The sequence below is a fragment of the Chiloscyllium plagiosum genome, chromosome 41 (genome assembly GCF_004010195.1).
Source record: "Chiloscyllium plagiosum isolate BGI_BamShark_2017 chromosome 41, ASM401019v2, whole genome shotgun sequence".
Classification (NCBI taxonomy): Eukaryota; Metazoa; Chordata; class Chondrichthyes; order Orectolobiformes; family Hemiscylliidae; genus Chiloscyllium; species Chiloscyllium plagiosum.
In genome coordinates, this window is record NC_057750.1 from 17104199 (window position 1) to 17117166 (window position 12968).

Sequence of the window (12968 nt, forward strand, 5' to 3'; positions counted from 1 at the left end):
GGCTGTGTGAAACTTTTCTTGACTCCTGTTGCCAATTTAATATCTCAGGAAACCCGAATGAAAGGAACATTGTCTAATATTAAACACTAAACTAGAGTCACCACTTGTGGCGTACAGACAGTTCTGCAGATCCATCCCTGGGTCTACCTTATCTTCTTCTTATATCCAGAAATGATACCCTCCGGATCAGGTGGGATTTGAACCCAAGCTTCTCATTCCAGGGACACTATAACTGCACCTGAAGAGGGCCCCACAACATATCCAGAGGTGTTAGGACACACCTCTGGAGTAGGTGGGATTTGAACCCAGGCCTCCTGACTTGAAGCTTGGGATACTACTACTATACCACAACAACCCTCAGGGGTCTGCTTCATTATTTTTCATTTCTTTTTATAATCTTGGGCACAAACAATGAGGTGATTCTTTTTATTGCTTTATTTGTTTTCCTTTTTAAACACTAACCATCACCAGTAAACATCCCATATAGCCAATTAGATATTGTTGCCAAGCTGGGTAGAGTAATTGAGATTGGGAGGCAGGAAGTTATAATTTGGTGTTTGTAAAATTGTAAAATATTAGGGGAGAAAGCATTGCTTGGTCCCTTTAAAAGATGGTGCTTTCTTTTGGTGCTTAGAGATTTAGAGATGTCTGTGAACAACAGCTTGAGTTTGCATGTACTCAGAGAGCCTGAATGGATACATTTGTATCAAAAGGCTGTCTCAGCAGGCCAAGCAGCAATTTTTACCGAAACAACAGACTTCTGAATTTAGCCAATCAATTTGAACCAGGCACTTAAATACCAAAAACCTATTAAATCTGATGGTTTTGACAACATATGACCAACTCTATTGTAAGAAATATTGACATGTCATCAAGGGTATAAAACAAGGAGGTAGGTGGACAAAGACCCCAGAGCAAGCTTCCATTTGCCAGAACTAATGGCCCTCAGCTCTCTCTCTCTCGAGAGAGAGAGAGAATCGCTGGCTCTCACAGCCTCCTCTCTGACTTAGAGAAAGCACCATCTAAATAAGAATGGTACCAAAGATGGAAAAGGTATTCCTCTCAGAAGAATTAACGGAGAAGGCAGGAAATATTCAGGAGGACACATAACCTGGCCGTAATTTCAAGACACTAAATTCAATTTCTTTTCGTATGAAGTGGGATTTGAATTTATTGGAACAGCATACCATTAGAATCTTGTTTTATTTGGGAGTAGTAAGTAGTTGGAAGGGATTTGTTTGATTTGTTAATAGTTTAGTTAATTTAGATTAGATTAGATTCCTTACAGTGTGGAAACAGGCCCCTTCGGCATCTGCTGAAGTTAGATAAATAAGTTAGATAAATAAATTGTTACTTGGTGATTTTAAAGTGAGTGTCAGGGATTTATTTTATTTAACCACTAGAAGTTGCTGAAAAAGCAGATTATGGCACTTTTCACAGTCCTTTTACAGATTATGGGGTGAGGAGTTCCTCTTTGAGTGTTTGGGTTTTACTTCTCAAAGGGAGGTCAACCTCCGCTTTAGAACAATACTTACATGCAAAGCCCATCAAGGGCAATGCAAACCATCAACAGTAAATAGGGAGGTAGAGAGAGGGAGAAGCAACTAAATCAAAATGAAGTTGGGCAAGTGGATCCACTTTTTTATACATATTTATACCCAGAAGTGCAATCATACAGAACTGAATGAGTTTCCCACACTAAAATTACAGTGACTGTTGTGGTCCTGTTCGCCGAGCTGGGAATTTGTGTTGCAGACATTTCGTGCCCTGTCTAGGTGACATCCTCAGTGCTTGGGAGCCTCCTGTGAAGCGCTTCTGTGATCTTTCCTCCGGCATTTGTAGTGCCGGAAGCAACCACCCCAACACACACAAAAGAAGTTGCATCAAGACACTGTTCAAAAGGGCCACAACACACTGCAGTACACCAGAACTGCAAAAAGAGGAAGAAGGACACCTATACAATGTATTTGCCAAAAACGGATACCCACGCAATTTCCTCCACAGATGCTTCAGGGAAAGACAACAGAACGAGGACATGCCATAACCCAAAGGAATAACCACACTACCATTCATCAAGAGCATTTCCGAACTGACAGCCTGACTACTGCGACCACTAGGACTCATAACAGCACACAGACCAACAGCCACTCTCAAATAACAACTCACCAGAACGAAGGACCCGATACCCAGCATGAGCAAAACCAATCAATAATCACATCGACCCTGGACCCAACATACCGGCCACTGCAATGGACAGCTGGAACTGACAACCGGAAGCGACAGATTCAAACCACTAATAATGCCGGAGGAAAGATCACAGAAACGCTTCACAGGAGGTTCTCAAGCACTGAGGATGTCACCTAGACAGGGGACGAAACGTCTGCAACACAAATTCCCAGCTCGGCGAACAGGATCACAACAATGAGCACCCGAGCTATAAATCTTCTCACAAACTTTGAATTACAGTGACTTTTTTGTATTTATTTTTCTGTTTTAACTATTAATCACCAGCAGTAATTGACCAGTTTCCAATTAAATATTTACAAGCAAAGACCAGAAGTGAGTGGGAGATAGATTGAGAGGGAAGGGGCTAAATCAAAATGGAGTTGGAGGGGGAGGGAGTCTGCTTTATAAAGGGCTCCGGTGATGAGTTCCAACTGGGAAGGCCATGGGGCTGATACCAAGGTAACTCATACTCCATGAGCTTCTCAAGGAGCTCCCCATGGGGCCGCAAAAGGATTATCACACCTAAACCTCTATAATGTTTTGAGATGTTTGTGCTCCTCCAAATCATGCTTTTGAGCATCTTTGTTTTGAATTGCTTTGCCATTAGTTTTAGTTGGTGCAAAAAATATTTTATAGAATGGTTCCAGGAATGAAAGGTAAGCTGGAATTGTTCTCTTTAGTGAAGTTTAAGAAGAGATGTTATAGAAGTGTTCAAAATCATAACAGGCTTAGACATATCGAGAGGGAAAAACTGTTCCTTATAATGTTAGGGTTGAGAATCACTGGGCAATGGTTTAAGGTGCTTAGAAAAAGCAGGAATTGTGCCATGAAGGGTAGGTGATTGCCCAATGGTATTATCATTAGACTATCAATCTAGAGACTCTGATAACATTCTAGGAGCCGGGTTCAAATCCTACCATAGCAGATTGTGGAATTTGAATTCAATAAATATCTGGAATTAGGAGTCTAATGATGATCACAAAATCTTTGGCAGAAAAACCCATCTGGCTCACTAACCCCTTTTAGGGAAGGAAACTGCCATCCTTACCTTAAATGGCCTACATGTAACTCCAGATCCACAGCAATGTGAGACTTAACTGCCCTCTGGGCAATTAAGGATGGGCAATAAATGCTGGCCTGGCCAGTGACACCCTCATTCCGTGAATAGGGAACTTGATTTAAGAGTTCTATGCATCAGTTCTGTTTAAGAAAGGGCCCGCTGAAAGTATAAGATCAGTAAACGTCAAACAGTCAGGAGAGATTGCATCTGGCATAAGATACAGACCGTATGAGTATATAGTTTGGGAATTTAGAGGCAACATGAGAATTCAGTACAGAGTTGAAGTGGTGCTTTTTAACTTGATTTTTTTTGGCTCAAGTTTGTAAGGTCTTTTTACAGGATAATTTGAAGCCCAAAAGCAAGGGCCCAGCACGGAAGAGTGACATCACAGATAAACCATAGATTCATTGGTTGGTGATAGCTACTAATTTAACTAATATTATAGCTTACTTCCAGTTTAAAGGTAAGTAAGAGAAATCTTTACAGGCTACAAATTTAAAAAGTAGTACAAATTTTTTAAAAGATCAAATTAATGACCAAGTAATTAAAGTAGATGATGTGAACCAGGTGAGGTATTGTCATTACATGATGTGGGAACTGGATGTGGACCCCATTGTGGTTAGTAGTGACTACATCTGTAGCAAGTGTTGGATGCTTGAGGAACTCCAATTCAGATTGATGAGCTGGAGTCCGAGCTTCGATCACTGCAACACGTAAATTTACCTGGACAATGTGTTTCAGGAGGCAGTCACACCCTCTAGGTTAACTACCTTAAATTCGGTCAGTGGTCAGAGACAGGAGGGTGTGACTATGAGCAAGGAATGTAGCAGGATCCACGAGGTAGTACTAAAGGAGCCTCAGCCCTTGAGCTTGTCTAATAAGCTTGAAATTTTTGCTTCCAATGTGGTTGAGAGTGGGTGTCGTAGGGAGGATGAGCAAACTGACCATAGCGTTGTTGTACAGGGAGCCATTCGAGATGCGAGAGAAATATAGTTATGACTGGGGATAGTATAGTCAGGGGAATAGACACTCTTGCCTGTGGCCAGGATCAAGAGTCCTGAAGGCTGTGTTGCCTGCCTGGTGCCCAGGTTCAGGATATCTCATCTGGGTTGTAGAGGAATTTGGAGTGGGAGGGGAAAGATCCAGTTGTAGTGGTCCATGTAGATACCAACAGCACAGGTAGAAAGATGAAAGAGATTCTGTTGAGTGAATATGAGTAACCAGGTGTTATATTAAAAAGCAGAACCAAAGAGGTAATAATCTCTGGATTACTACCTGAGCCACAAGCAAATATTTACGTGGTCAACATGATTAAAGGGGCAAATGTGTGGCTGAAAGATTGATGTGGGAGAAACGGGTTCAAATTCATAGGACATTGGCATTGGTACTGGGGAAGGAGGGAGCTGTTCTGATTGGACAGGTTCCACCGGAATCATGTTGAGATCAGTTTCTTTGCGAATCACGTAATTTGGGAGCTTTAAACTAAATAGTTGGGAAGTGGATTCAGTTGCATGGAGGTTAAAACTCTCATAGCAAATAATAGGACAGGGTCAGGAATCTAACTTCAGGCACAGCAGAAAAGGGAACAACTGAAAGAAGTCAGTGCAGGACTGAGAATGTTGTACTTAAATACCCATCACATATAAGAAAGGTAAATGAGTTTGTATGATGTTGTGGGTATCACAGAAAGTTGACTGCTAAGGGATCAGGGCTGGAAACTAAATACGGGAGAAAGTGAGGACTGCACATGCTGGAGATCAGAGCTGAAAATGTGTTGCTGGAAAAGCGCAGCAGGTCAGGCAGCATCAAGGGAACAGGAGAATAGACATTTTGGGCATGAGCCCTTCTTCAGGAATCCTGAAGTTCTATCAAAAGAGCAGGTAGATGGGTAAGAGAGGGTGAGGTAACCTTCGTAGTAAGAATTGAAATTAAATCGATAACAAGAAGTGATATAAAATAGGAGAACATTGAATCTGTGTGGGGAGTTGAGGAACTGCAATGGAGAAAAGATCCTAATGTGAGTTCTATACAGGCCTCCTAGCTGTAGTCGGGATGTGGGGAAGAAAATAACTCAGGAGATAGAAAAGGCATGAAAGAAAGACACTTTTACGGTAATGATGGGGGACATCAGTATGCAGATGGACTGGGAAAATCAGTTGGCAGCAGAGTTCAAGAAAAGGAATTCATGAATTTTCTACAAGATATTTTTTGGAACAGTTTGTTGTAGGACCCACTAGGGAACTGGCAATTCTGAATTTGATAATGTAAAATGAGGCAGACTTGATGAGGGAGCTCATAGTGAAGGAACCCCTAGGGGACGGTGACAATTGTATGATAGAATTCACCCTGCAGTTTGAGATGGAGAAGATTGAATCAGATAAAATGCGATATAGGACAGATGTCAGAGAGTAGTAAGGGCGTGGAAAGCCCTGACTGCAACAGTAGTCGTCTCACCAACTTTAAGGGCATTTAAATGGTCATTGGATTAAAATATGGGTGAAAGTGGAACAGTGTAGATTAGATGGGCTTCAGATTGGTTTTACAGGTCGCGCAACATCGAAGGCTGAAGGGGCCTGTACTGCACTGTTATGTTCAATATTCAATAATGGTATTACAATTGAATAAAGGTAACTATAAAGGAGCCGGTCAGAGTTGATTGGAAGGGGAGCATCATTGAAGTTTCATGGTCATCATTATAGGGACTGGTTTTTAAGGCACAGTGGTAAGTCCCTACTTTGGAGCCACGAGTTCTGAGTTCAAGTCCTACCTGTGCCAGAGAAGTGTCATTATGTTTTGTACAGAATGATTGGAAAAGAGACTACCTTTTACATTCCGGATTTTTTATTAGTTGAATTTAAATGTTGCCATCCTGCATAGTGGGATTTGAACCCAAGTCTCCAAGAATTAACATTTGCCCTTAGAGTACTTGCCTCATGGTATTACCATAGTATCAATGTTCAATCTGTCACTAGTAAACTGATAAATATTTTGAAGAGAAAATGAGGTCTGCAGATGCTGGAGATCAGAGATGGAAATGTGTTGCTGGAAAAGCGCAGCAACCCAAGTCTCCAAGAATTAACATTTGCCCTTAGAGTACTTGCCTCATGGTATTACCACTACACCATAGTATCAATGTTCAATCTGTCACTCGTAAACTGATAAATATTTTGGGTCTGTCTGATTAGAATGACAACTTTCCATTAAGACTGACTGACCTGAGCTTTTACTTGACACACTGACAACATAACTCACTCATCGATGGAGACCTTTGTCCGAAGTTCCAGCGCCAGGCTGAAATACTTGTGTGGGCAAGACATGTTTTTAGCGCAGGTTCCACAGGTGCCATGTTTGGTCCATTCTCTTTGCCTGAAATATAGGGAAAAATCTTTAAATCATAGTATATATTTCTGACACTAACATCAAAAGAAACAGGTCATTTAGTACATCTGACTGGAGGCCTGAGCAGAGCAAGGTTGGCCAGTGTTGAACTGGGGACTGATGCAGGTGGTCAGCAGCTTGTGAGTCCAGACCATGTGTGAAAGCCCCCTGCGTTGATTTAGGTTCTTTATAGAAAGATGTAATATATATCTTTTTTAACTTTATTTCTTATTTTTCTAACTTATACAATGAATAACTGTATGGTGACATGTAACTGTAACTTTTTTTTCTTTATTTCTCTATTTTATATCTAAGATTTGTACCAAAGGGCAGCATGGTGGCTCAGTGGTTAGCACTGCTGCCTCACAGCAACAGATTCCCGGGTTCAATTCCAGCCTCAGGTGACTGTCTGTGTGAAGTTTGCACATTCTCCCCATGTTGGTGTGGGTTTCCTCTGGGTGCTCCAGTTTCCTCCCACAGTCCAAAGATGTGCGGGTCAGGCGAATTGGCCATGCTAAACTGCCCATAGTGTCAGGTGCATTAGTCAGAGGGAAATGGTTCTCTTCAGAGGGTTGGTGTGGACTGGTTGGGCTGAAGGGTCTGTTTCCACACTGTAGGGAATCTAATCTAATCTAAAGATGGCGCCATGTGGGTGACATTGTAAACTTTTCACTGTGCTTCTATAATTCTGTACTTGAGTACATGTGACAATAAACCTAATTTGAATTTTATACTTCAAATTCAACTTTGGAAAACTAACTGCATCCCATACATTTTATTTGTGTAGTCACAGATAAAAAAGTGACAAATTATACGGTTCCATACACGAATGGAGTTTCATCAGATTCAGTGGATGTAACATTTGATTTCTGTGAATAAGATATTCCATTAAAGAATAAAAATACTGCCCCTGTTATTGGAGGAAGAAATTAAGTTATCAGGTTTCTGTGTCACACAAGAATACATGGCACCATATGTTGATCTGGTCTTCAGTTAAAAGCAACTGAATAAATTTTTGGCTGTAGACTTTGATGGACTAAAGCAATAACTCATTAGTTAGGACTAATTTCATGGAATTCTTTTCAGTATCTGAGGGCATTGCGTGTAGGACAGCATTACCAAGTCTTCATGTGAAACAGAGGTATTTGAATCACAGGATGATGAAAGGGGACAAGGAAACCAGGGATCAGCTAATAATACTTTCACTTCTTACAACTCCCTCCATTACCATAATAACTCATGCCATCCTGGACAGAAATGTGCTCTGCTGATGTTGCATTGGCTGAATCCATTCCTTATTCTCTTACTTGTCTTCTGAATATATTATATGCTCCACACCTTGTTATTCCTGAAAGTCCATATCTCAGCAGATTTGGTGCCAATGGAGATATGTCATACCACACCCAAACAGGTTGGTTAAAAGTACTTTTCGAATTTAACTCAGCACACCACAGTCGTCATAGTAGTCCATTTCGAAGGGCTGCTCCAAGTTTATTGAAGCAGCAGATCTGTACCTTAATTGTGTCATTTACTTGCTGAGTAACACAGTTGCTTGTCATATGGCTTTCATTCTTGTGTTCATTGCTTGGGTTTTTCTTGGCTCTAATCTGTTGCCTTTACTTGGCTGGAGGATTTCAATGTCCAGCACTAAGAGTAGCTCAGTAGCAGCACTACTGACCAAGCTAATCAGGTCCTAAAGAACTTAGCTATTAGACTGGGTCTGTGGTAGGTAGTGAGGTAACCAACAAGAGAGAAAATATATATGACCTCATCCTTACCAAAATGTCAGCTGCAATTGCATTTGCCCATGATGTTATTGGTAAGAGTGACCACTGCACAGTCCTTGTGGAGATGAAGTCTTGCCTTCAAGTTGAGAATACTCTCCATTGTGTTGTGTGGCACTATCACCATGCGAAATGGGATAGACCTCAAACAGACATAACAACTCATGTCTGGGCATCCATGAGGTTCCGTTGGTCATAAACAGCAGCAGAATTGCACTCAAACGTAATTTTGTAATCTGGCACATAGGAAGATAGTTGTGATTATTGCAGGTCAGTCATTTCAGCTCCATGATATTTCTACATGAGCTCCTCAGGATGATGTCCTCGGCCTAATCATCTTCAGCTGCTTTATCAATGACCTTCCCTCCATGGTAAGGTCAGAAATGGGAATGTTTGCGATAACTGCACAATGTTCGCTACTCCTCAGATATCAAAGCAGTCCATGTTCAAATGTAACAAGATCTGGACAATATCCAGGCTTGGGCTGACAAATGGCAAGTAACATTCTCGCTGTACAAATACCAGGCAATGACCATCTTCAATAAGAGACAATTTAACCACTGTCCTTTGACTTTCAATGGTGTACCACCACTGAATTCCACACTATCAACATCCTGGGGGTTACCATTGACCAGAAATTCAGTTAGATTCAGCATATAAATACAATGGTTAAAAGAGCAGGTCAGAGGCGAAGAATATTATGGCGATTAATACACCTCCTGATTCCCCAAAACCTATTCACTGTCGACAAGGCACAGATTAGAAGTGTGATGGAAGATTCCCCACTTTTCTGGAAGGATGCAGCTCCAACAACACTCTAAGCTTGACAGTGCCCAGGACAAAGCAGTCCACTTGATTGGCACCATATCCACAAGTATCCACTCCTCCTATCAACAATTGTCAGTAGCAACAGTGTGTACTATCTACAAGATTCATTGCAGAAATTCGCCTAAAATCCTTAGACAGCATCTCCTAAACCCACAGCCACTTCCATCTAGAAGGGTAAGGGCAGCAGATACTTGGGAACACCACCACCTGAAAGTTCCTCATCAAGCCATTCACCGTCCTGACTTGGAAATATATCACTGTTCCTTACCTGTCACCAGGTCAAATTCCTGGAACACCCTCCCTAACGGCATCGTGGACTGTAGCAGTTCAAGAAGGCAGCTCAGCACCACCTTCTTAACAGCAACTTGGGATAGGCAATAAATGCTGGCTAGCCATTGATGCCCACAGCCCACAAGTGAATCAAATAAAAAAGTGGCTGCCAGTTATCTCTGAGCATCCAGCTGGAATGTTTGCTTTGATCAGGGACAGTGAACTGGAGCAAGAAAAAAGCATCATGGCAGTTTTCCATGAATCTTGTGCACACTGGCACAATCTTTTTAAGTTGTGTACCACCTTTACATTGGTGGAGTCGAAGCCTTTCTGGTTCGTTGACGATCTGACTGTCCCTTAATGGCCACTTGCCACACGTGTGTGGTCTATAATGCCCTGCACCTGGGGAAAACCACCCAGTACTGCAAACCCAAGCACTTGCTCATTCGGACATAATTGATGGTAAAGCGGACATTGATAAAAAGCATTTCATCTGTATGATGCATTTGTGTCCAGTTCACTGCAAGGTCCTGCAATACCTGTGGCATAGCAGGATGAAGAAACAAAAAGGTTGAGTGTGGTGGTGACCACCAAAGGCACTTGGCAGCATCTCTGATGTGAGACCCTAAGCCTGCTGAGGCACTGCTGCTCCAACATGACCAGGAAGGTGATTATTTTTCTGTACGTCCTGTGCTGTGGCTATCATTTCCTATAAGCTGCTCTTATCCCATTTCTCCTGTGGAGAGGTAGATCTGTGAGGAGAAAGATGCTGCTGGTAGTGCTCTTGCTGCTAGTGTTATTGATGCTGTTGGTCATTTGGTCCCCATCTGAGATGCAACCTAAAACAGTATAGAGACTCCTATACCGATGATGGATCATAGCTGCAAAATGGAAATTAGACACACAACTCTACACAATAATGGCAGTCACTTTTAAGATAGTGAAAATAATCTCTCAGTATAACCTTTGCAAGCAATCCTTTCACACAATTAGGCAAGCAATCAGTTTTGGCACTTGAAGGGAATTTCTTTATCCTCTGAATTGCCGTTGTGCTCTCAGCTTGTTTTCATTTGGGCATTCCAGAACATCCAGCAAACTGTATGCACTTACAGTACAATTTACAAACACTCGTTAATGTTCTCAGTGATTCATAGCATATTGCAGTTGCTGATGGGCCTGGCCTGAGACTCAGTTTTCCAGCATTTGATTTGTTTCAGATCTCCAACATCTGCAGCATTTTGCTTTTACGTGAATTATTTTTGGTTGCTTAGGTCTGAACATTGCACTTGTCAAGTGTGTTTGTTTGAAAATTATACAAAATGTAACATTGGTGTTTCTTTCAGCATTGCAGCAGGAAATCTAAAGGAAATCTAGCCCAGAAGTATTTGAGTTTTCCTGAATCTGTCAACAGCTTAAGAGCCCAACTCTAATTAATATTCAGTTGCGGTGACACGTGATAATGCGCATACATATTATACCATGTTATAGGATGAAGAATTTTATTTCTTTCAAACGTTTTGGCACTAATTCATAGTTTCTAATAAATGTGGGAGGGAATAGAACAATATGAGAATCATCAATAAGACTATGAAGTTTATTTGCACTGTTCATTTATCTCCCCTCTGCTGTTGATGTTGACCCTGCTGTGCAACAGCGGGTGACTGAGAGAAAAACAGCACCTTCCAGTGTTGCTCTCTAACCACCTCACAGAAATATGCATGAGGGTCTCAAAAGATATCCCATTCACCCAATAGCCCCATCACTAACTACAGTAACGTGCCGCTGATCAGATAGTGATTTCTCAAATCCTGCCTGAATCTATCACAGTCAGCTAGCAGCTTGTAAAACTATTAATGCAGTCATTGTGATAGACACTACTTACCAAAACTTAAAAGGATCTTCATTAATCAGACTTGGCCAGTACTTCCTCATGTCAGTCCAAAGATCCTGAAATAGAGTAACGAGAGAATTGAAAATCAGATTTCCATTTTTCTCAATGATGTTCTATGCACAAAAATTGCAACAGCATCAAACACTATGGCTTATAAGTATAGTGCAAGAGTGGACATAATAAAATAAAAATGGAGCTGAATTAAGCATTCTCTAGTCCTTTTAGGACTTTGGGATAGAATTTGTATATATTTTTAACATAAGAGGAAATAGATCCAAATTTAGAAATTCTACAGTTATTGGGAATAATGTGACAATATCCATGCGGGTGAAGAAGTACTTTCAGCCTAAGAGAAACATTACTTTGGAAATAAACTATTCTTTTTCCCAAAAATATAGTTTATTCATAAAATTTGCAAACAAAATATATTACAAAAACACTTTGACTTGAACATTACAGAACCTGTGATAAAATTCAACTTGTATGACTATAACAGTTTTCATATTTAACAAATACATTCCATGTCAAGAATGCAAGCCAATGGGAAAAAATGTATAATTACAAATAGGGTGTGAAGTTCTCTACATAACATCTTCACTCCAAGGTGCCCCATTAAATTTTTAATATTTTTGATTTGCAACATACATGCTTTATGAAGTACATGGCCTGACAAATATTACAGTTTGCAGACCCTCAGTGTACTGTGCCTGAACAGCCTCAGATGGTGATCTTTCTCCGCTGCATCTCTGAAATGGTTGCCCCAAGCTTCAGTGTGTCCGTCAGCATGTCATCTTGGAATATGCCAAAGTGCAACACTCGATCAAAGACAACTCCTTACACTGGAGGACCAGCAAGTTTTAGAAAGAGTATCTTTCACTGAGGATCCTCCAGGCTTAGGAGAAAGTGAGGACTGCAGATGCAGGAGATCAGGGTCGAAGAGTGTAGTGCTGGAAAAGCACAGCAGGTCAGGCAGCATCTGAGGAGTAGTAGCGAACAGCACCTTTCCTGATGAAGGGCTTATGCTCGAAACATCGACTCTCCTGTTCCTCTGATGCTGCCTGACTGGCTGTGCTCCTCCAGGCTTAGTTGATGTTTGTCTAGATGCACATCTCTGGGAACAATGTGGAGAGCGCAGAATGCTGCATCATGGAGCTGTACAAGATGAACCTCAGTGGGTGGTAAGGACAGGCCAGGGAACTATAGACCAGTTAGTCTGACATTGTGATGGGCAAGTTGTTGGAGGGAATCCTGAGGGACAGGATGTACATGTATTTGGAAAGGCCAGGACTGATTAGGGACAGTCAACATGGCTTTGTGTGTGGGAAATCATGTCTCACAAACTTGATTGAGTTTTTTGAGTGCAGGTGGAACTAGATTGGGTTGGGATATCTGGTCGGCATGAACGGGTTGGACTGAACGGTCTGTTTCCATGCTGACTCTAAAAAAAGCAATGTATCTCAGAGGATAAAGTATTGATGGGTTCTTCTTCTTAGAAAAGTGAATAATCAGCTCATCAATGTACAGTATGCCA

General features: G+C 41.4%; 1 protein-coding gene across 4 annotated transcripts in view; it reads right to left on the reverse strand.

The window, feature by feature from the left end:
* The window catches only part of rnaset2l (ribonuclease T2, like), a 53465-nt gene that overhangs the window by 18423 nt on the left and 22074 nt on the right, over positions 1-12968 (reverse strand). For all 4 annotated transcript variants that reach the window (XM_043681028.1, XM_043681027.1, XM_043681031.1 and 1 more), the window contains 2 exons: positions 11429-11493; positions 6539-6652 (listed from right to left, as the gene is read on the reverse strand). In XM_043681028.1, coding sequence (XP_043536963.1) covers positions 6539-6652; positions 11429-11493 — 179 coding nt within the window. The remainder of the gene's footprint in view (positions 1-6538; positions 6653-11428; positions 11494-12968) is intronic.